The 24,007-nt window shown below is 36.1% G+C and overlaps 2 protein-coding genes across 2 annotated transcripts in view; both read left to right on the forward strand.

The window, feature by feature from the left end:
- The window catches only part of grm2a (glutamate receptor, metabotropic 2a), a 70,345-nt gene extending 61,817 nt beyond the window's left edge, over positions 1 to 8,528 (forward strand). The window contains exons 4-6 of the mRNA XM_079840433.1: positions 1,066 to 2,129; positions 6,836 to 7,013; positions 8,053 to 8,528. Of these exons, the coding sequence (XP_079696559.1) occupies positions 1,066 to 2,129; positions 6,836 to 7,013; positions 8,053 to 8,126 (1,316 nt within the window). The 3' untranslated portion in view covers positions 8,127 to 8,528. The remainder of the gene's footprint in view (positions 1 to 1,065; positions 2,130 to 6,835; positions 7,014 to 8,052) is intronic.
- Positions 8,529 to 9,584: 1,056 nt separating this feature from the next.
- On the forward strand, positions 9,585 to 23,530 carry parp3 (poly (ADP-ribose) polymerase family, member 3). Its single transcript, XM_079840445.1, has 11 exons — positions 9,585 to 9,664; positions 10,635 to 10,826; positions 10,951 to 11,076; positions 11,184 to 11,363; positions 11,492 to 11,636; positions 17,242 to 17,462; positions 17,704 to 17,859; positions 18,294 to 18,374; positions 18,649 to 18,826; positions 21,075 to 21,218; positions 21,338 to 23,530. The coding sequence occupies exons 2-11, from the start codon at positions 10,647 to 10,649 to the stop codon at positions 21,514 to 21,516; spliced, it is 1,590 nt and encodes a 529-aa protein (XP_079696571.1). The 5' UTR covers positions 9,585 to 9,664; positions 10,635 to 10,646; the 3' UTR covers positions 21,517 to 23,530.
- Positions 23,531 to 24,007: the final 477 nt, after the last annotated feature.

Raw genomic sequence — 24,007 nt, forward strand, 5'->3', positions numbered from 1 at the left:
TTTACATTTTAATAATATTTCACAATATTACAGCTTTTTGTGTATTTTTAATAACATAAATGCAGCCTTGGTGAACAGAAGAGACTTCTTTAAAAACATTAAAAATCTTATACCGTTCCCAAACTTTTAAGGTAGTGTATGTATATATGGAGGATTTACATAACTATTCAAATCAACATAAATAGTTCTCTTCTCATAAGGCAATACCTGTAAATAAAAAACAACAATAAATAAGTCCAACAATTTCAACATCCTTTTAAGTTGCTTTAGGTATTGTTATATTTATGCAGACTCCCATAAGCAGTTTTCAATATATTTCTATATTCATGTTCACACAATAGCACACAAGGATTAAAGTTAAAATTTGCACCCATCTAGTTTAGTTTAAAACTCAATCAGATTTTTTGTTGATCAGTATATCTTAATAAATCCATGTCTATTCTTTGTTTAGTCAAAGAAATCAATTTGAAAGATAAATGGATCTAGAAGTTTTCCCCAGGGGGAAACTGCTGCTGTAAAATAGATTACACTAATGCATGAATCCAACATATGACCTGTGAACAGTCTAAGTGTTTTATTACATGCATTAGCCTCATCAGCCCCATGCTAACTTCTAAATGATTTAAACAAGTACAAGCAAGGATGTAAATTAAATATCTGTGCCGAGTGGTCAATTGCTTGTATTAGGGAACTGATGGCAGACTGTCAGGTTCCAATAGCTATTCCTCATCTATTTCTAAATCTTTTTGGCAACCGATAGTTTTTTTTATGATGTTCTTCCAAGAATGACAAATTACATCATAGAAACCAGGCAATGTATCAACCTCCTGACTTCCATTATGTAAATGTGCCATTCGCACCTGAGTCCAATGCATTTACAAACCTAATGAGAAATGTGCAGGGCAGGACGCTGAAGAAAGTAGGGTGGACTTACATAAGAAGGTCTTTCTGGGTTAGACATGTTTTGCTTACAAAGAAAAACACTTTGCCGCTGTAAAATATCTATTTATCTGTTGCCATGAATGTAAATAAATGATGCTTATTTTTTGCCCTTTGTGTCCGCAGCTCCATTTCGTCCCGCTGATACAGAGAACAATGTTCACTTTGATGCTTATGGAGACAGTCTGGGCCGCTACAACATATTCCATTATCACAAAGAGAATGATGAGTATGTCTATAGGAAAGTGGGGTATTGGGCTCGGGATTTAAGTCTGAACACAAGCTTGATTCCTTGGGAAAGTCAAGTGGTGCTCACGTCCCAATGCAGCGACCCGTGTAGGAAAAACGAAATAAAGAGCATGCAGCCCGGTGACGTTTGCTGTTGGATTTGCATTCCCTGCCAGCCCTACCAGTACCTCCTGGACGAATTCACCTGTGCGGATTGTAGCTTTGGACAATGGCCTCTGGACAATCTTACGGGCTGCTACAACTTACCGGAGGAGTACATTCATTGGGAGGACGCTTGGGCTATTGGGCCAGTCACCATCTCTTGCCTTGGCATGCTCTGCACACTCTTTGTCATCGGCCTCTTCTTAAAGAACAATGAGACACCGGTGGTGAAAGCTAGCGGACGTGAACTTTCCTATATTCTTCTGCTAGGTGTTCTCCTTTGCTATTGCATAACCTTCATCTACATCAGCAAACCCTCTGCCGTAGTATGCACGTTACGGCGGCTCGGCCTGGGCACTTCCTTCGCCGTTTGCTACTCTGCGTTACTGACCAAGACCAATCGCATCGCTCGGATTTTCAACGGCGTTAAAGATGGCGCTCAAAGGCCGAGGTTCATCAGTCCGGCTTCACAGGTGGCCATCTGTGCTGCTCTTATTTCCTGTCAGCTCCTGGTGGTTGTGGTCTGGCTTTTGGTTGAGGCTCCAGGGGTGAGAAAGGAGGTCAGTCCTGAAAGAAGAGACGTGGTGACATTGAAGTGCAACAGCAAGGACTCTAGCATGCTGATGTCTTTAACCTACAACTGTGTCCTCATCATCCTCTGTACATTTTACGCCTTTAAGACTCGAAAGTGCCCAGAGAACTTCAATGAAGCCAAGTTCATCGGCTTCACCATGTACACCACGTGCATAATCTGGCTGGCTTTCCAGCCAATCTTCTATGTTACTGCCAGTGACTATCGGGTAAGTAAATATGAACTGTTCAATGCATGGTTGTGGCAATACATTCAATAGCTTGTCAGCTTCTTTCTATGGAAGTGATTGCCTCTAAATAAGATTTACGTAGAGTCAATTTGAAATGTCTTTTGCAACCCATTTTACTTCCATAATGTGATGCATTTCTGAGTGATATTCAGCAGAATGAAAATGTGTAAAAGTTGAATGAATTTCATTCATTTGGATTGTGAAAAAAATTGTAGAACAGAACAGAGCCAGGTGGTTTGTAGGAGGAGCGTTGAAAACTAAGACGAATTTGTGGCATCAGGCCAAAACAAAAAGTCCTTTCAGAGGTAGAGCCAATTATTATATAATGTCAAATCATTTATAATGTTCAAGATTTCTATTTGAAATAAATGCTTTTCTGTTGAACTTTCTACGTTTTAAAACATTATGGGTTGGCTCAAAAAAAAAAAAATATTATCATAAATCTTTTTGAGTTTTGACTCAGAAGAACATTGAGTTAGAGGAACTTAATCCTTAAAATGTAAAACTTAAAATACACAGCTTGCATAAAACGTGCTAAATGTAAACGTAAATGTTGTTTAGCATGTCATTTTAATGAACAAGTAAGATATTTTTTGTCACTGGCATCAGCACAGTCATTGCAGAATCAATGTAGTGTTTACCTTCATGTCGCCTACTCTTCAGTATAATGGTAACCACAAAAACAATGCAGATAATATTATGTTAATGTAATTATCAACATTACTATGTCAACAGAACAGAAAATACTTAAAACATTAAAATTAAAGGTGCACTATGTAACTTTTCCGTCCACTAGAGGTCGCCTGTTCAAAACAAAGGCGTAGCTTGATGACGCCACGTTTGAGCGCAGAATCTTGGGACATGTGGTCTTCACCTCACAGCCGGTGGAAAAGAATCGGAATAGGACTCGGGCAGAAATCATGTTCATGGATGCGATTATTAACGTTACTGTAGTATGAAGCAGAGCAGGGCCGAGTGTTGTGGAGCTGAGCAAGGCCGCTGGAGCGATTGTTAAAAAGAAGAAGGCAACACACGCCTCGCGAGCAGCGGCACTTTTATTATGACACAGTCGTCGGTGGTCATGAGTATGAGGTAACGCAGCTCTGTTTATCGTACTAGATACATCTGAGTGTGTTGAAAAGGAAGTTATGACGTTACTCTGTGCGTTCTCTCGGCGGCTGCTATAACACTTGTTGCACGCTGCAGTGAGAGTAAAGCATTTCTGCAAAAATAACCGAGGGTAACGCAGATATGATGCAATTGACAGGCGACTCCCTCACATGTCCCGGTTCCTTGGTTAAAATAGCAATTTCTCACGATTTACAAATAGTTGGAAACATTTGGGATATTGTAAGCACTCAACTGAACAAAATATATAACATAGTGGTTTTTGGATATTTTACTGAAAACATTTTACTTAGTGCACCTTTAAATCAATAAATTTGAAGTTTTAACTTGCAAACTTGTGGTAACAGGTCCCCTGAATTACTTTATAAATAGTTTTCATCAAAAATAATATCAAGGTTTCATACTGTATACAGTATCTAAACAATCTTTAAGTTGTGCACAATAAGACCAGGAGCAAAAACAGGAACGAACGAGTGATTGAACAAATGAACGAACGAATTATGTTTTTTAGTTGAAATGCGAAATCATCTTGATTTAATCGTTGATGTGAGGATCCCAATATTATAACAGTTTCTCTGAACATACCTTTAAATGTCATTTATGCTCAACACAGCTGAGATTTGGCTATGCTATTGTCTCCTGCAATATAGTTAATGATTGCTTTGCTTGAGTGTTCTGTATAACAATGTGATCTCTTTGAGAAGTAAATCTTGTGCCGGAGGGATATCACCAGCTCTCCTCTGGGAATAGATATCAGAGGGGCTGTTTCAAATCACACTGCACACACAATGACAGCATGCAATATTTTTCATCATTTAGATAATGAGCTTCTCTTATAACCCTTAATCACTTCCCGACACCGACTTTATCCTTTATTTTTAGCATATATACAATTTCCCTGAGAGCGAGAGTCTGCGAGTTTGCCTGATTGATTTTTTTTTGTTACCATACCTGCCAATTCAGATGGCAGATAGAAAAATCTCTTTGATCACCTGTCTTTTTGCACTGATGAAAGGAGAAGCTCACATTTCAGGTGGCTCAAAGGCTGTTCGGTGCAGAACAAAGAAAGCGGGGATATTTCTTCCTGGCAAATGACTAGCCTATGAAAACATGCTATTCAATTGGTCTGAGTATCCTGCAGTCAAGTACCTCAGGACAGACACATTTAAATAAACACTCTTAAATTTTAACACAAAGCACTTTTTTTTCTTCTTTTTTTCAGTTTTAACTCTTTGATGCATGTATGCATTATTAAATTGAAAGAAAAAAGTCCTAATGTTTATTTTTCAAAAACAAGAATATAATAATTTCCAAAAAGTTGTATTTATGTACCCATGGTGTTCTGGAAGTAACATCACACCCTGATTGGTTGAAATTACACTGTTGTGAATCAAAGAGTCACAGGAATGTAATAATTTCCAATATTTTTATGCTGATTTATTATTATTATAATTCTTCTACTTAATTATTATTGATTATTAATAGTTTGGAACATTACACCCTGATTGGTCAAAATTCAACAGTTGGGAATCAAAGAGTTACAGTGCAACACAAACTTACTTGCCATAGCAATTTTTATAAATGTGCATCCAAAGTCAAACTGCCCAGTACTGGTGCATACAGCCAACACTGCTGGTTAAACAGCCACTGTACATGGTATTTGGATGCTCCAGTGAGCAAAAAAAAGAGGACAGAAACATGATCCAGAGATGTTATGGCTGTAGGGGGGCATCTGTAAGGGTCAGTTTTACATCATCCTTCAAGACTAGAGGAAAAAATACTGAAAAAAAGAGATAAAAAGGCATTGAGAAAAAGAAGGGAATCTCCTTGAGTTCTGATTGGACACAGTATGTCATTCTCTGCTCTCTGTATATGTGTGTGTGTTTGTGTGAGGTGATGTGTTAGAGCATGGGAGGATGATTCCCAGCTGGGGCCTGTGCTCAGAAAGCAAGGTGTGCCTTAGAGACCGAGACCTCGCCACACTCCCACACACACTCACAGGAAATGTTACAGCCTCATTCATCTCGCCGATATCATTTTAGTTGTATCATTTCTGCTTCTTACCCATCAACTGCCCCATTGATATGCAGAAGAAAAAGCACATACTGCTTGTAAGATTTATATGATAAATATTTGAACTTCAGAATCAAGACTTAAATCACAAATGCGGAACCATTATAAAATAGTGGGCAGTACTAAGAAAATTTGGATTCATAATCTTGGAAATAAACAAATGACAACATAATTTTTTTTAAAGAAATTAATATTTATATTCAGTAAGGATGCATTGATCAAAAAGTTACAGTAAATATTTATAATGTTGAAAAAGGTTTATATTTAAATTAAATGCCGTTCTTTTCAACTTTCTGTTTATTAAAATTTTGCATTTAAAATGTATCACAGAAAAATATGAAGCATCAACATGGGTAATAATAAGAAATCTTGAGCAGCGAATCAGCATATTAGAATGATTACAGAAGGATCATGTGACACTGAAAACTGGAGTAATGATGAAAATTCAACTCCATCACAGGAATGAATATTTATTCATATAGAGAACAGTAATTTTACATTGCAATAATATTTCACAATATTACTGTGTTTACTGTATTTTTGATCAATAAATGCAGCCTTGGTGAACTTCTTTCAAAAAAACTTAGTGACCCCAAGCTTTTGAAAGTTTATATTAACAAAAAACTACAGGATACTGCAACTGGTCAAAATGAATTATTCCAGAGCCATGTAATATTTGAGTCTCTTTGAGAACCAGATCAATTATGGAGGAAACATTGACTACAACATAATGACTCATTCACTGTTATATTCTATATGAAAAGTGCATGTTTATGGACACAAGAGCAATGCTTGCTCGGAAAATATGTTAGGCCTTTCCAAGCACAGCTCTTCTCTGAATGATGCATTATTTAAAGCATTTTGGTTTATTCTGATGCATTGCCGCTCTCACATAAACATTTGAAATGTATTGTACTGAAGAAAGAAGAATGAGCTACTCTTTGTTCAACTGGCATTGAGAAAAAAACTCGAATTCAGTGCAGCTGAACCATGTTTTTGAAATTATTTAACATGGTCATATTGAAGTTTCTCCAGTGTGTGACCCTGAGAGGGCCCGACTAAGCATAGCAATGGAAATCCAGCAAATGCACATTCTGATAAAAAATGTATGCACTTCGGTTTGGATAAAAGTATCTGCCAAATATAATGTGTAATGATACAAAACAAACATCTCAGCCGAAATCTTAGAAACAGTTCCTGTTGATTCACCTCCTCTCTCATCAAAATGTTATTTGGCGATGCATGTCTCTAATACCAATATTAGTATGCATGAGATTGCTTATACACGGCACACACACCTGCTTTGCACATGGATTCATCCTCTTAAGATACATCTTTAGCCGCATAGGCTTTGGCAACACTGGAATGAGTTCAATGGAAAAAATGTATTCAATCCCCTGTTAACATCCCTGTTGAATATGAATAAGCCAGTCAGGTGGTATGACGGTGTGTATGTAATCGATCGTTTTGTGTCTATCTCTCAGGTACAGACCACTACCATGTGCATCTCTGTGAGTCTGAGTGGGTCAGTGGTGCTGGGCTGCCTCTTCGCTCCCAAGATCCACATCATCCTCTTCCAGCCCCAGAAGAACGTCTCCACGCTCAGAGTGGCCACCACCCGATTCAGTGTGACCACTGGCCCTGGCTCCAGCTTCTCTCAAGGTACAGTATCATTTATGATCTTTATCTTCAATATTTCAGCATCTTCGTCAATATGATCAATCAACAGCAGCTGTTGAAATCAAGCATACTGATCAACTCGTGTCACCGATATTCCAAAAATATGGGTTGGCAATGTTTGAACTGCCATTAGAAATGAAAGATATTGATCAAAACATTCAGTACTGTATGATGGCAGAGTAATATTGGAGCAGAAACATAAAGTGTCATTGGCCCTGTGAGTGCAGATATTTGGCTTTATTGCATTTCATTGATAATACTCTAGGGTAGAGCATATGTGAATCTCTCAAAATGGGTCAAATAACACATTTTACCTCAAAATCAAGTGACAAATAAAGTATATTTAGTATTATGATGTACATTTTTTATATTTACTCTCATTACTGTAATACAAAAATACTCATTCTCAGAAATGTACTGTGAAAATAATAATAATAGTAAAAGTTTGAATTTACATCATTTGTGGTACTGCCTTTAATCAGTTCTGCATTAATAAATATACCACAGTGTTTTTTTCTGTATTACAGTAATACAAATATAAGGAGAATCAACACTGGAAATTACAAAAAAAAATTCAAAAGCAAAATTATGAATATTAATTTAAATAAGAAATATAAATTGGGAGTAAAAAGTGGTTAATTATGAAAATAATGTCAAAAAGTAAAAAATTATATTTATCATTTTATTCTATTTTTGCAATTTGTTTCAATAATATGTTATATAATGAGTTTCACAAAGATTCAATACAAAGTGTGCACATCTGATGGGCAAAAAAGCAAAAAAAAAGAAAAAAAAAGGAGAAATAGAAAAATATCGACAGGTGACGGTTCATCAGACCATGAACACATACACTGATAAGCCTTTACACCACAGAACTACATCGCATGATCAATTACATGACAAAAAAAATGTCATCAAATGAGATTCACCCAAATACTTGAAAAATCTGTTGAATGGCAGTGGCAATACACTGTGATTTACAGCTTACAATATCGTTATATTATTAACAATGTCTTTACAGCCTCGGTCTCCAACATCGTGCCTACAGTATGTAATGGCAGAGAGGTAGTGGACTCCACGACATCGTCACTCTGAGAAACTGGATTCCTGATTGTTTGCCAAATGCAGTATACAGAAAAAAATCTTATCTTCACTAGTCATGAAATCAAGTGTTTGCTAATGTTGAGGAGGCTATTCGGAATAAAGAATGCCTGTTATGTTGTTCTCAACGTGCTGTGAGTACAATATCCCATTTTGTTTCTCTCTCTCTCTCTTTCTCTCTCTCTGACTAGTTAGATAATATCAGTGGGATGCCAGTTTAAACTCTGTATACCTGTTCTTTTTATGGAAACCATAATCAAGTATTGTTTGAGATATGGAGTTAAAATATAGTAAATCTGTTTAAAGTATTATATACAAGATGTTTTTAATGTAGATTTATGGTGATTCTGGTTTGTGCTTTCTTGTAATTTATGTAAATAAAATGTGTTTTATATGAATACAAGTTCTCCTGTTTGGTTTAACTTATACTGTCTTATATTATATTAGATTATTGTTTAAATTTACATCAATGTACAAAAATTGCATTCTTCAGCTTTAAAGAATTAAATGTTTATATGCAATGTTCATGGTACAGTGTAAAAACTTGTGCATTGTCCCCATCTAGAGGATGTAGGTGCTCATCACATAAAATTGTCTGAAGTTCAACTAAAATGATCAAGGGGTTGGGCTTTATTATTAGTCCTTTTTTATGTCAAATACTAATTTGTTGCAATGTCTAAAATAATGCCCTGAATATGACAAAATATTACAAATGCTGCACATTACTTCTACAAATGTAATGCACACATCAGTCTGCCGAAGGATCATGTCTCATAGACAAAATATCATATTTATATCCTTCATCCTTAATAATCACAATAGTCCACATATGCAGGCTGTCACAGTCTAACCCACATTATAAAATGGTGATTGATATACACTGTGTTGCACACTTAATTACTGATGGTGAAAAATGACAAAAGAGAAATTTTAATTTGTACCCTTTATAAACATTAGGTCTACTATTGAAGTGTCCACATAGTCCCACTGGAGGATTTTCATTTTATACTGTTACTTTTACGGAGTATTTTTCTAACTGCTTTCAGTCAAGCACAAAGCAGCTTACATTAAGTGAGAAGCACAAAGGTTGGATGTTGGACCGAAATTATTACACAACCTCATATTATATTGGGGCTATTAAAGTGTTTGAAGCAACTTGTAATAAAAAAAGTAGTACAAATAATTTTAAATATTTTATTTTTGCAGGATGTCCACTTTAAGATATACCACAACCTGAACTTTGGCAAGTAACATATACACTAAAAATGAGGACGAAGTTTATTTATTTAGCTATTTAACGTTATGAACATTTTCATCGCATCTCAAATGGTTTATTTTATAAATTATGAAATGTTTCTGTTTTAAAACATTAGAAGTACAGCTGACACTGAGAGAAAAAAAAAAAGATATCTGCAGGGTATTGGAGGGTAGGGGTGTGTGACGTAAACTGTCAGAAACACGGAAGTCAGGCTGCAGACGGTCCCGAAGTGTGAGAGTGAATCTGCAAACTTTCTCAGCACCCTCACGAGCAGGTCAGTATCATTTCATCTGACTAATAATACAATCTCGAATAATTTCTAACGGTCATACATTGCTCTGTAAACTGTGTGTCAAAAACACAGCCGCGAGCGTTTCGACACACTGTAAACTGTGTCAAAATTTAGCAGCCGCGAGCGTTGCGTTAACGCCATCATGACTCGCCACGATTCTAAACACTTAGATTTCACATATTTCACATTATATGTTTATTTGTGCACACATCTGTCAATTAGTAAGTGTTGTTCTCATTGTTTCCAAAACAAACCCTGTGGTTTGATTTCTATGAACGCCTTTTCAGAGCCCCTGATTGGCTGCCAGGAAGATCTACGTCACTTACAGTACACTCAAGCATGTCCGCACATGTCTCGACAGGACTGGTTTGATTTAAAATAGACCATTGTCAATTTGTCACAGACGGATGACGCGTTTATACTGAATATCGTAAATCCTGCAACGTTTTTTGTATTTAATTTTTATTTTTTAATGTATGTACATTTATAACACTAATACTTTGTATTTTATCTCACTCTATTTTTCCCCTCTTTTTGAAAGTTTTCAAATCACCTTTTTCTTTTGCTATTTAAGCAAATGGGAGCACAAAAAAATATTGAATGTATTCTCTCATTCACAACTATAATAGTTAACCCAACTATGACGACTTCCGCTCTGAGTGAAAAGGGTCTATTTGATAGCATACCATTTCCAAACAGGGTGCTTGAAAATGTTGATTATAAATAACAATAAAAAAAAGAAACATTCACTATATTTTCTTAATAAATTGCCAGGTGTACATGTAAAAGGTACATGTGGCATGAATTCTCAAAGGTGAAATAATTGAAAATACACCCTTATGTTTAATTAATTATTTTTTAAATTTAAATGTATTAAGTAATGCATGCTGTATACTGTAGTATGTCTTACCTAACTTTATAGTATATTTAAAAATCATATGATTACGAACAGAGAGGAAAGAGGATGGCACCTAAGAGAAGGGCAACATCAAGCACCAAAGCTGGAGGGAAGAAGGTAAAGCAGGAGCCTGAAGCTCCACCAAAGGACAAGTTCACCTCTGTTAAAGAGGCCCTGAAGGCAACAGGATCGCAGGTGAAGGGCACGAGGAACCCTGACAGCTTCTGTCGTCTATCAAATGCTGAGGTGAGACCGAACAAGTGCTTAAACAATTTAACATATTTAAACTACCATTTATGTCTTTGGTTCGTGAGAATTGTGAGTTTTCCGTTTCTGCCCTGAAGCACAGATTTTTTTCCCTAACCAACAGGTTCACGAAGATTACGACTGTATGCTAAACCAAACTAACATTGGACACAACAACAACAAATTCTATGTAATCCAAATCTTAGTGTCTAGAGGGATGTACTATTGCTGGACAAGATGGGGCAGAGTGGTAAGTTACTTTATTTTGTCCATCAAATATATCACAGTATGATGTGCATAAACGCTCTTGTATCTTCTAATGAATTACTTATTTTTCCGGTCTTTCACTGTTTTCAGGGAGAGTCAGGCCAAAACAGTTTAGCTGGTCCATCTACCGCTGATGCAGCCGTTAAGATTTTCGAAAAGAAATTCAAAGAGAAGACCAAGAATAACTGGAGCGATCGAGAAAACTTTGTCTCGCATTCTGGGAAGTACACATTGATAGAGGTAGATGGGGACCAGGATGCAGAAGTGAAGGTAATTTAGCCTGTTTGCCATTTTTGGAACACTTAATGAATTGATTTATTTATTATTGAAGCCAAGTCCTTATTGTTGTCCAAAGACTAACACATTTGACAGTTTCTAATGTTTTGTGTTTCCTGCAGGTGGACACTGTAGACGGTGGAAATGTGAAGGTGAAAAGCGAACAACACGTTCTGTCTTGTACATTGGATGAGGCAACTCAAAGACTCATCCGATTCATCTTCGACAACGACATGTTCAAAGAAGCCATGTCCAGCATGAACCTGGGTTAGTTTATTGTGATATAGCTTTGAATCATTAAAGTGCCCTATTATGCTATTTTAAAGGTTCCTAATTTTGTTTTTGAGGTCTCCAACAATAGGTTTACAGACTTTATACATTGCAGCATCACCTCTTTTCTCACAGTGATAGAAAGATTTAGGGGCCTATTTGAACGATCTGAGCGCATGGTCTGAAGCGCAGGTGCACTTAGGGCGTGTCCGAATCCACTTTTGCTAGTTTAACGATGGAAAAACGGTCGGTGCACCAGGCGCATGGTCCAAAAGGGTTGTAACTAGAGTTGTTCCGATTCCGATACAAGTACCGGAAATATCATATATACCACAACAAATTCTGGCATCGGTATCGGCTAGTACTTAAACCCATGTACCAATCCGATGCCATTTTCTTAAACAAGACCTAGTTATTATGACCGCTAGCTTTGCCTAACTGCTGCACGGTTCTTCACTGCTCAGAATGCATTGCAAACACAGGAAGTTGTGCTGTGTTGCCACAAGCCACCACTGTTTAGAGCAGCAAAGAAGAAATTCGATTAGAACTACAAACACGGATAAAAAGTGTTAAAAAACTACAAATATGACGGTTATGCGAGTCAGACGTTTAAGTAGAGAGGGTTAGATAAAGGGGTTTGAGTGAGCAATTATCAGTATTTAACATGTCGGAAAATATATTTATTCAATGTTATCCACATTATATTTCACCTGCAGCAGCATTGTGAACTTTTGTAATGATACGTTTGGCCATTAACTTTGCGAACACATGAGAGGAGTCTCTGCATTAAAGACCCACGAATGGCAGATCAATGTGCTACTGCATTTCTCTCCGATACGGTAGGAAATCAAATTGAATGTGGAGGATTTGAACTGTGACGATGATTGACAGGGCAGTTTAAACGGTGACGGGACGCACGTAACTAAGCAACAGAGTCCGTTATAGATGACGAAGTAGTATGTCCCAAAGCTTGCATACTCTTCTGCTACACACTCAAAAGTATGTACTTTTTCTTCACAAAAAGAGTACATACTTTTAGGTTGTAGTATAAGTAGGCGACTTGGGACGCAGCAGACACTCAAAGGTCTTCACGGCAACCCGTCAAAATAAAAGTTTGGTTTAACGTGAAGAAATTGACAGAACATTCTAGGCTACTGTTGTAGCCCACAGTAGATTTATCTACGTCTCTATGTAATAATAATACAGGGTTCCTACGGGGTTTGGAAAAGTATGGAAAAGTATGGAATTTGATTTGAGTAATTTCCAGGTCTGGAAAAGTATGGAAAAAATAAATCAGAGTATGGAAAAATATTTATGTTTCCAGACTATTGTCCCTATTTAGTTTTCTAAAAATAAAATTAAGAATTTCTAAATGTATATAATATATAATATATACAATTGTTTTTTTTTTCATGGCGTTTGGATCAGTCTGCCAGCGCTGCCGATCGTTTTTACACTTGATCTGCTGGAGTTTAGGTCTGCAGTGATTGGTTGTTAGGCGGCAGTTGCCATCACAACGCCCCTACCTCAAACTGCTTGACTAAAAACACCTGGAACATTGTGCTTGATTTTTACATTTGAGTGTGGACTTCACGGCAAACAAAATGGGAAAATGCACGTTTTCCGAGGGCTGGCTTGCCGATCCTAAATATAAAGCCTGGTTAGCCAAAGAATTAAAATTTACAAAGAAAGCTATTTGCAAACTTTATGTCAAATCATTTGACATCTCCAACATGGGGGAGGTGGCAATTGTAAGCCATATGCTAGGCCAAAATAGTAGTGGGAAGTTCGGATCAATTTACTGACTCGGCTCTTTGAATCTCGTTCAGCAAAATGAACAAATCTTTTTTCAAGTCATTTCGTTCGTTCATGACATCAACGTCGCAGCCGCGCTCGTGCTCACAGCCGCATGTAGACGGATCAGCTCAAAATTAGAGACACGTGAGACTGAACATGCAGAAAATCGACCAATTACGATCCCTGGCCGATCAATCGGTGCATCTCTAATTTAAATGTACAAAATTACAAATATGAATAACATTGCACTGATTTAGCATTGCAGTTTTAATAAAATGCTGTGCTTTGAACTTGACTGGGTTTGGTGTTAAATTGACTTGTACAAGCAACAGTAGCTACAATTTTCAAATTTACAAATTTAACATGATAACCTACATAGAGGTTTTGACTCCGAGTGTAACATACTTACACCAATAGCATTGTGGGTAAGTACGTCGCCATGTAGTGCTGTTGTGCTCCGGGAGACCCGAGTTCGAGTCCTGCCTCATGGACTTTTCCCAATTCCGCCCCTCGCTCTCACACCTTACTTCCTGTCTAGCTACTTTCCTATCCTAATAAAAGGCAAAAACGCCAATACTAAATCTTTAGAATGTAACATACTTGTTAGCAGTTGAATTTTAAAACAATTTATCAGAACAAGTTGAATATGGTCGGAAAAATCTGTAGGGAAGTCTGGAAATTTGAGTCTGGAAAAGTATGGAATTTTGAAATGAAAATTGTGTAGGAACCCTGATAATATGTTTTTACTAATAATAATAATTATGCATAGATGGTTGTAAAGAGGTTATTTTCTGATTAATATATCATTTTTTAGGGTGCTTTCACACTTGGTTCGATTGCCTGGACCGAACCCGAGTTCGATTGCTCCCCCCTCCCCGTGCCCCCGCTGGACTGTGTTCATATTATATTATTTGGTTCCGAACCGGGGTGCGTTTGCGTCATCAAAGCAGCAGCTGTTTACCCGGTTGCTTAGTAACGACAGCGAGCGTGAAGGCGGCGAAATGCATAGTGTTGCTCACCTCACTTTTATATTTTAGTTTTTTAACTGTTGGTTTTGTTTCTAAAGCTTCAGTACGTAATGGCACTTGCGTCTATATGCCGCAAATGTACTGCAAATGCTCTAAAAAATCGCTGAAGACGAGCAGAAATGAGATTTACAGCTCTCTGCTTGCAGTATGTCAGTCATGCTCGTCAGGAAAATGAGTGAAACACACACAAACACACATTTTTATCAAATCATACGTCATTAATAGCGGTTCACTTCTGCGATTTAGTACGATTGCGTTCACATTAGCAGCGAACCGTACCGGAGTTCACATGAACCGTACCCCAGACCACCGTTTTTAAGCGGACTCTGGTATGGTTCGCGGGTGCGCACCCGAGTTCGGAAGACCGCGTTCACAACATCCAAACGTAGCGAACTCTGACATCAATCGAACCCGGGTGCGCACCAAAACTGCTAGTGTGAAAGCACCCTTATATTCCTACATGTATTTGTTGCACTGTTTTTTTATACAGTTACACTGTAAAACTGAAATACCTTTTTTAGTTTGCAGTGTTGGATTTGTGGCTGCATTTGAAGTTCTTTTTCACTTAAGAAAAATAAATAATATTACTGTCAAATGCATGTCAGATAATAAAAATACTGTAATAAATACAGTAGTTCACTGTATGTATTTGTTCATGTTTTATTAAGGGATAAGTCTGAAGGACACCATAAAATAATTCTAGCAATTCATACAGGGCTAGTAGTATATACAGCTGTATATACAGATACACACCCAGGTATCGGATCAGTACTCAGTACCGGCCGATTAACCTGAGCCCAGTTATCGGGAAGGGAAAAAGGGTATCAAAACATCTCTAGTTGTACCTAGTCTCTTAACTTAATGAGTCATGGGTGTGTTTTGGGCCTAACGTGCAATAAAGTCTGAGTCCTTTAGAAGTGTATGCAAACAAGTGGTTTTGCTTTCACAGCAGGCACGTGCAGAGGGGGGGGCTTTGGGTGCTCGAGCCCCTGCCCTTTTTCAAAATGAATCAAAAGTGCCCCTCTCAGACAAATATCAATGATAATATCGTGGTCAATAAAACTAAATAAATGTTATAACATGACAATGTATACAATAGTAACGAACAGCTCAAAAGTCGGACAATTTCTGTTTAGGCGTTGCTATAACGCGTTGCTATGGGTTGCGTGCGTTTTGATTGACTGCTGATTTTCCTCTGTTCGGAAGCGGCTCTTGAGCCAAATATGGTCCTTTCAGAGAGTGTGTGGCCTTACGGGAAAAAAAGTAAACCAATATTTTTTTTTCATCCATAATCAGAGCTTAATGTGTTGATTTAATTACAAATATATATATTAGCTATATATTTTAAAGTATTACACAATTCATACAATGCCCGTTTGTCATGTACACCAACCAATCGTGATCTGGCAAAGCAAGTTCAAATTCCATTGGGCGATGTGAAGTGGAGCGCTAATTTTCTGTTCTCGAATCTTATTCATAAATCGGTTGAAAATTACATGGATAGACGAACTAACGTTTGTGGGACGATTTCCTGCGGTTTGTCTCATTTTATAAATTGCATCACTGACAAAATGGATTTTAACTGAAAACAAAAAAGTCCCTGCACAAAACCACAGCAGCAAAAGTCGCATTAATGGTAAGTGTTAAATTCACTTGTATTTATGTATATTGATACACCGTTTATTATTTCATGAAACTATCAAAGTTAACAAAACCCAAGTGCCACCGGGACCTAAGTGTAGGCTGGCGAAATGGTTACGTGAACTTTATTATATTACCATTTTTTTATATTATGCAGCATTATGAAAGAAGTCTCTTATATCAAGCCTGCATTTATTTGATAAAAAACAGCAATATTGTGAAATATTATTAAAATAATGATTTTCTATTTTAAAATAATTTAAAATATAATTTATTCCTGTGATCACAGCTGGACTTTCAGCATCATTACTCTCCACTCTTCAGTGTCGCATGATCATTCAGAAATCATTCTAATATGATGATTTAATGTCAGTGATGGAAACTGTGATACTCTTTTCAAGATTCTTTGATTAATAAAAAGTTAAAAAGAACATAATGTAATAATATTTCACAATACTAGGCTACTGTTTTTTCTGTATTTTTGATTAAATAAATGCAGGCTTGATGAGCATAAGGATAGATATATATATATATATATATAGCCTATATATTGCCCCTTTTTTACATTTGAGCCCCTGCCCCTGACGAACACTCTGCACGGCCCTGTTTCACAGTGCTGTATGCTGGCAGCCAGGGAAAACTTCAGGTGTGCACTATACAAATGTTATACAAAACTATGAAGGTTCGTGCAGGACAACTTTGAATTATTGATGATGACTAATTTCAGGCAGTTTAAATTCGGTATTTCTTTTGAGAGACAATAACTAAAAAAAATTAAATAACTAAATTTGTTGTGCACTTTGATCTTTGAAACTTTGCTGATCTTTTAAATTCACAAACAGCCGAATTACACACTACATGAAAGTTAATATCAGAAAAGGAATAATTAGGGCACTTTAAATGGACTGTTCTTCTGTTCCTTTCAATAGCAATGTTGCTGTGGTTCAACTTGTCAGGGATTTGTTTCCCATTTTACATGCGTTTCTGAAGGCCACTGGGGAGTTTTGGCATTGTGATTGTAAACTGAAGATGGGACTTTTTGCTGCCTATTTGAGCCCTATCTACCACTTTTCTGAGCCATAAGAAAAGATCCATTTCTGTGAAGGAGTTTCATGCGTCACATATTTCTCTGACAGATATTAAGAAGATGCCTTTGGGGAAACTCAGCAAGCAGCAGATAGCCAAAGGCTTTGAGGCTTTGGAGGAGATTGAAGCCGCAATAAAGAAGGGGGATCGTAACAAGTTAGAAGAACTCACCAACAAATTCTTCACCATTATTCCTCACAACTTTGGCCGCAACAGACCCCCTATTATCTCTGATGATTCTATTCTTCAGGGAAAGAAGGAGATGCTTTTGGTGAGATACATAGCAGTTACTGTGTACTGAGAATGTTTCAGTTTCATGATATAGGGGTTAGTTGTCACACTATTTCTGTGAATATTTCTCAGAATAGGTTTATTTGTTAAAGTCAAATCAAACAATGTCTTGGCTACAAAAAAACATTGATCGTGTGTTAGTTGAGTGGCCAATATAGAGTTCTTTGCCATCTTGATAAGAATGACTAAAATCCAAACTTTCTTTTGCTTGTATCTTGTAGGTTCTTGCAGACATCGAGGTTGCCCAGAGCCTTAAAGCTGAATCAGAGAAAGCCACAGAAGATATGAAGGACGTGGTGCCTCATCCAGTTGACCAAAATTACCAGTCTCTAAAATGCAATCTAAGTTTGCTGGATAAGAAATCGAAGGAATATAAGGTTTCAATGCACAGCAATATTTATAGTCCACATTGGAAATCAGGGTTTCAAAATCAAATTTAAATCTGGTAAACAAACTTTTCATAAATTAATAAATGATGCAATGTTTATTATCGGCATATCACTGAAAAGTTTAATGAAAAATTTACAATTTTGATAGAATGTTTTACCTAAGAATATGACCTAGAAATATTACAATTGAAAATATTGTTTGTAAATATTGAAATGTATTGTTTAAAAATGCAGAATTGCCAGATTTAAATGAAAATTCCCAGATTTTCATGAACATATATTAAAAACATAATGAATGATGTTATATTATTTAACCTTAAAGTCATATAATAATGGACATTTACTAAGCTTGTTAAAAGAAATTGCTATATAGATTTGTGGGTTGCTCAGAAGTACCTTCTCTGTCGTTTTTTGTATTTAAGATAATAGAGAAGTACTTGGATGCCACTGGAAGCAAAGGACTCTCTTTAGTGGACGTCTGGGAAGTTGACCGAAATACAGAGGTGAATAGTATTGCATAATTTAAGTTCACGCATAGTAAGCAGTAAACAATTAAAGTAAACTGTAAAATCATAACAGTAAATGACAAAAAAGTGCAAATGCACTGTAATTTTTTCCATTAGAACTCCTGTTAGGTTCCCATTAGATTCCTAATTTCATTTTGAACCAGCAGTGAGCACTCAGCCTCAGTGGGTGTTGAATTCTGTTCATTACTGAGTCTTATTATCCTAATTAAATCCTTTGTGTGTGCGTGCATGTGTGCATTTGCTTGTGTAGGCTGAGAGCTTCAGGGAAAATGATGCATTGGAGAACCGGAAGCTGCTTTGGCATGGAACAAGCGTGGCAGTGGTTGCAGCCATTCTGAAGAGCGGCCTTCGTATTATGCCCCATTCTGGTGGACGTGTGGGCAGGGGAATCTATTTTGCCTCTGAAAACAGCAAATCTGCTGGCTATGGTGAGAAACAGGACCTCCTTTGCATCAGTATAGACTTGAAAAGGAACACGAACAATATAAACACATATAAAGTTCAATTAGATACAACATGGCAACACAATGGCAAGGCTTGCTAGTGATAATTATTTCCCTGCATTTCCAGTTTGCAAAAATTGGTAATGTCATAGACATTACTCGTAATTTACGATTGCCACCACTTTTTGAAACATCTCACAGCCCATATGTATTGCCTAATACAATGAAACATCTCCAGTTGAGAACATTTATTTAATTTGCTTGTTAAATAAGAGGCGATCTGTCGCTGGAATTAGGGCCCTATGATTTATGCGATGCGGAAAACACAGATGGAATTGCGGAATTCAGTCATAAAAATGTAATATTCTGTATAACGTGGAATGTCACAGAATTTTTTCAAATCTTGGATGAATTAATCAAATGGTCTAGGTCAGTACACTTAAATCAAATCACGATATGGTCTAATGTCGGTGAAAATTAACCTGCAAAAAAAAACACTTAGATATGAATCCTGCATTCTGCGTGTCTCTGAGTGAATAAATGGTGCAGACTCAGTTTCATCTACTACACACATACTGAAGCATGCGTGCCGCTCTCGGTGGTTTCAGCCTCTGCCGTATCACTATATGAGGACATGAATACATGAACTTCATCTCCAGAGATGCTCTGAGAGTCACTTTATTAGCATTTTACCGTTTTATTTGATAAAACTATCGTCATATTATTAAAATACAGAAAGTCATCACAACACCTATCAAAATAAAAGTCTGGTTTAACTTGAAGAAATGTGACAGAAATATATTACTATTGTACAGTATAATATAAGTCTTAATGTAGTAATAGTAATAATAATAATAATAATACAATTTTAAAAAGAATAACCACACAATTTTTATTCCACAATTTTTGTTTTCAGTTTAACAGTAGACCTGGGGCCCGTTCTTCGTATGTCGCTAACTCAGTTAGCTGGATTTGATTGTTGACGATTTGACATGATCTCGGATTGTTTGGTTCTTCGAAGCTCATCCTGGACTTGCTGTCATAGTGACAGGTCCTGAAGCTTAAACCTGCTCATGAGCAGGCTTATTTCATGTAAACAGGATTAGATTGCATCTTGAGGTGATACTTAAAATCTGTCCCAGCCACTGCTACTTTATTACAAGAGTTCATTACTGAACCAGGGGCAATAATAATAATTTTAAATAATAATATACAAATGTTATATTGTATATGTATATGAGAATGTATAATGTTGTGTATAATACTATAGACAGCCACTTGATTGAGCGATTTATTTGTGATGGAATAATTACTTTATATAATTTTATTTTTATTGGTTTACACACGTTGTGCAGTTAATCTGAGCCGTGCATTAAGTGATCACGGATATTATGGGAGTGGCTTGATGCAGCCATGATAATTTGATGATAATTTGATCTTGTACAAATACTGTATAAAATTGTGAATATAAATAATTGGTAATCATGTTAAAAAAAAAAACATTTATCATTTATCTATTATAACTTTTAAGTTGGTTTGGTCGTTTGGCTGTTTCCTTATAAAGGTCCAGAAATTCGTGGGGTTTTTTTGTGTAATTTGTCAATTTTTTTGCCAGGTGGCTTTTTAATTATATTATGTCATTACGTTGCTGTCTTAACGGCAGCCAATCGTTGCATTGCTGATCATGGTTTCGAGTATCGATGCATCTGCCCTCTTCAGGGAAAACAAGAACGCGCAGTGATCTTAGATCATTTAATCCAGATATTTTAATCCAATCCACAAATTCGTTTGAAGAACCAAATTAGCCAGAGATCAGTTATCACAATTAAAAGATCTGGGATCTGTCAAATCATCTTAGATGTATTAAGCGAGGTACGAAGAACGGGCCCCTGTTGTGCAGCACTTTGTTTTCCAGAAAAAAATGAAAGGGTTTAATTTTCATTTGATTAAAAGATATATTAAAATGTATATACTGTATATACATGGTTGTTTTTATGAATTCAATAAATTAGACATGGTTTTTTTATTTATTAAAATTTAATTAAACCAACAAAAAGGAATCCGGAAAAATGATCGAAGTAAAATAAATGCTTGCATAATCATAAGGCCCTAATTTAAGTTTCAACTGGCAGAAGGCTCGTTCACTGCTATGAAAAATTTTGGGATTAACAATATATTGTATTATAGTAGATTTAAGGCACTTTTTATCGCTAAAATAATTTTGTGTTTGCAGTGCATCCATCCAACAACATCGGCATCATGTTTCTAAATGAAGTTGCTTTGGGAAAAGAGTACACCATCACAAAGGATGATTGCAGCTTAAGGAAGGCCCCCGCTGGCTATGACAGCGTAGTTGCACGCGGAAGCCAAGAACCAGGTTTTTCAATACAATCAGAAATCATTACACATTTCTCTTTATAGACTTGTTCAGAATGTTAAATTCTGCATAACATTAGTTTTTAACATTTCATTTTCTCAATTTATTTTATTTAACAGATCCCTCAAAAAATGCCTTCATTGAGTTTGATGGTAAAAAAGTGGCAGTTCCTCAGGGAAAAGCCATACAACAGCAGCAGTACGAAGGAAGTTCCTTCTACAACAGTGAGTATCTCATCTATAAGGAAAACCAGTGTCGCATCCGATACCTCCTGGAGTTAAAGTTCAATTGTTACTAAAGCTGATTTCACAACATGGAACTGTAGCTATATATATAGCCACTTATAAATGGCACTTCTGCTATGCGGCTTCACGCTCACATACTGTAAAAAGTGTTGAATGTTTGAGTTGATTGGTCATAAAGGCTAAGAAATATTTGATTATATCATTACATGTTTAGCATGTAGTGAGGTTGGAATGTCTTTTTCATATTAGAAACATTCCCGCAGGTTTCTGTACTGTCATAAAAATAAGTTAGCATATTATGTTCACCTTTAAACATTTGAAAAATGTTGAATACATTTGCAATTTTATTTTAAAGAACATAACATTTTCAAAAAGGGCTAAATGAAGAGGGATAAAAGATAGTAATTGCTTTTTTGTCAAATTAAATACTCTTATTTTACGCAGAATAAGAGTATTTAATAAAATATTTCTAATGTGTGATTGAAACCAAATTAATTTCTTTGAGAGTATATTTTCTTTTCTAAAATCGTAATTTCTTTTAAGTTTAAGTTCATGCAATGTGCACTGCTCATACATTGCTGACAAGCATGGCTAATGAAGGAAGTCTAATGCTATTACGGCCCTTTATATTTTTGTTTGGTCAGATGTTTGTTTTATCAAGCATTTGTTTGAAGCTCTTTATACAATCATATTGCACTACAAAGGTAATAATTCCATATTATTCCATTGTTATATATTTTTCTCTTCTCGTTGGGGTGAGCTTTTGAAGTTCTATTGTAAATGTTGTTCAAAAAAACTGAAGATAATAAATAATTATAATTATATACTTGTTGTGTTCTCCTTATAAACAGTAGATGTCACTTTTTTAAGTGCAAAGGTTTTATTAAACATGTTCCATTAGATCCACATCACTGTATGCAATCTGTGAAACTGTTAACAAAGGTTATAGTTGAATTTTCATTATAAAAATGAATCCTTTGCTAGACTTTGTGCATTTATGATCATGAAGTGGGTAGCAGTACAATGACAGTTTTTGCCCACGTTCTTTTATCACCACACATACCTATTTTTAACAGATTTATACAGTAATTTCACCTGAGTCCATGTTACAGAATATTAAGAGCAAAATGTCACCACAAAATGAAACATGAAAAAAATATATAGGCTATATTTTTGATAGATAGATATAATTTACAGTATGGTGCAATAAGTTGGGTGTCCATTTTAGGCCAATACAACATCAATACAACATCAGTATCAATTTGTCTTGGGAATGACAAATAGTCATTCACAGTGAAAGAAAGTCCTGTACAGTATTCCTCTTCCATGTGATGCTGGTGGCGGAAAATGTTTACTCCAAAGTGGCTCAAAAATATTGAGATCTGGTAACTGTGCAGGCTGCAGAGGTGGACAAAGTACACAACTCTATTACTTGAGTAAAAGTAAAAGTACTACTGGTCAAATATTACTCCGTTACAAGTGAAAGTTCTAAAAACAGATTTTTACTTAAGTAAAAGTACAGAAGTATTTGTTTTTAAAAGTACTTAAGTATCAAAAGTAAATTTCCTTTTTTATGTCAATTAATTATTTTATTATTGTTGCATTGTTGTATAAATGCACATTATGGCACCATGGTGGTTTAAGCCAGTCAGTGATGCTCCATCCGACATGCTTGCATACGACTACCTTAAACTAATTTCTTTACATTTGTATAGAGCGTTGTAACTTTTATACAAGTATTGAAATTTTCAATTTCTTGTATAAAAGTTTACAAATCTGCTGTCACTTTAAGGCTGAATGCATGGACCCTATACACTGATACGCATCCGATATTCTCCCAACTGTTTACTCTTTTCTTTCTCCCAGACATTTACATTTTTGAAGATTTTATGAGACATGCATCAAAGTGTATGCCAACTAAACTAATCTTTAATCTTTTGAGAAAACTGAAACATACTTTTTAAGTATAGCCAAGGAACCGTCTTCCATTTTTCTGTAAACTGATCAGTGAAAAAAAAAAGTTGGGAAACTTCACATGACCCTATACAAGAGTGATTACTGATAGGCTGTCTGCAAAAAAAAAAAAAAAAAAATTAAAAAAACCTTTTAAAGAAGAAACCATTCATCCACTGACTTTTACATCTGCTACAGAAACGACTTTCGACTTTGAGGACCTTGATAGAAATGTAGTGGAGTAAAAAGTACGATATTTGTCTTTCAAATGTAGTGAAGTTAAAGTAAAAGTATCCCTAAAAAATAATACTTCAGTAAAGTACAGATACTCAAAAAGTGTACTTAAGTAAAGTACTCAAGTAAATGTACTTTGTTACTGTCCACCTCTGGCAGGCTGTGATGTTCCTCAAACCATTCTGTCACACGTCATGCTGTGTGAATTGGTGCATTTTATCATGCTCATCCCATTCAGGGTACAATGTTTGAACCGTTAGGTTCACGTGGTCCTCCAGATTGGTTCGGTGGTCCGTGGCAGTGATGCACCCATCAAGCACAGTAGGGAATGCCATGATATTGCATACCAAACCATCA

This window comes from Gobio gobio (genome assembly GCF_949357685.1).
Source record: "Gobio gobio genome assembly, chromosome: 17".
Taxonomy (NCBI): domain Eukaryota; kingdom Metazoa; phylum Chordata; class Actinopteri; order Cypriniformes; family Gobionidae; genus Gobio; species Gobio gobio.

What these genes read in the sequence shown, in the direction of transcription:
- parp3 (XM_079840445.1), top strand. Translation starts at nt 10,647, where the DNA reads ATGGCACCTAAGAGAAGGGCAACATCAAGCACCAAAGCTGGAGGGAAG. An exon ending in GTCGTCTATCAAATGCTGAG is followed by an intron (nt 10,827 to 10,950) that starts GTGAGACCGAAC and finishes CCTAACCAACAG; the next exon opens with GTTCACGAAGATTACGACTG. An exon ending in GGACAAGATGGGGCAGAGTG is followed by an intron (nt 11,077 to 11,183) that starts GTAAGTTACTTT and finishes CACTGTTTTCAG; the next exon opens with GGAGAGTCAGGCCAAAACAG.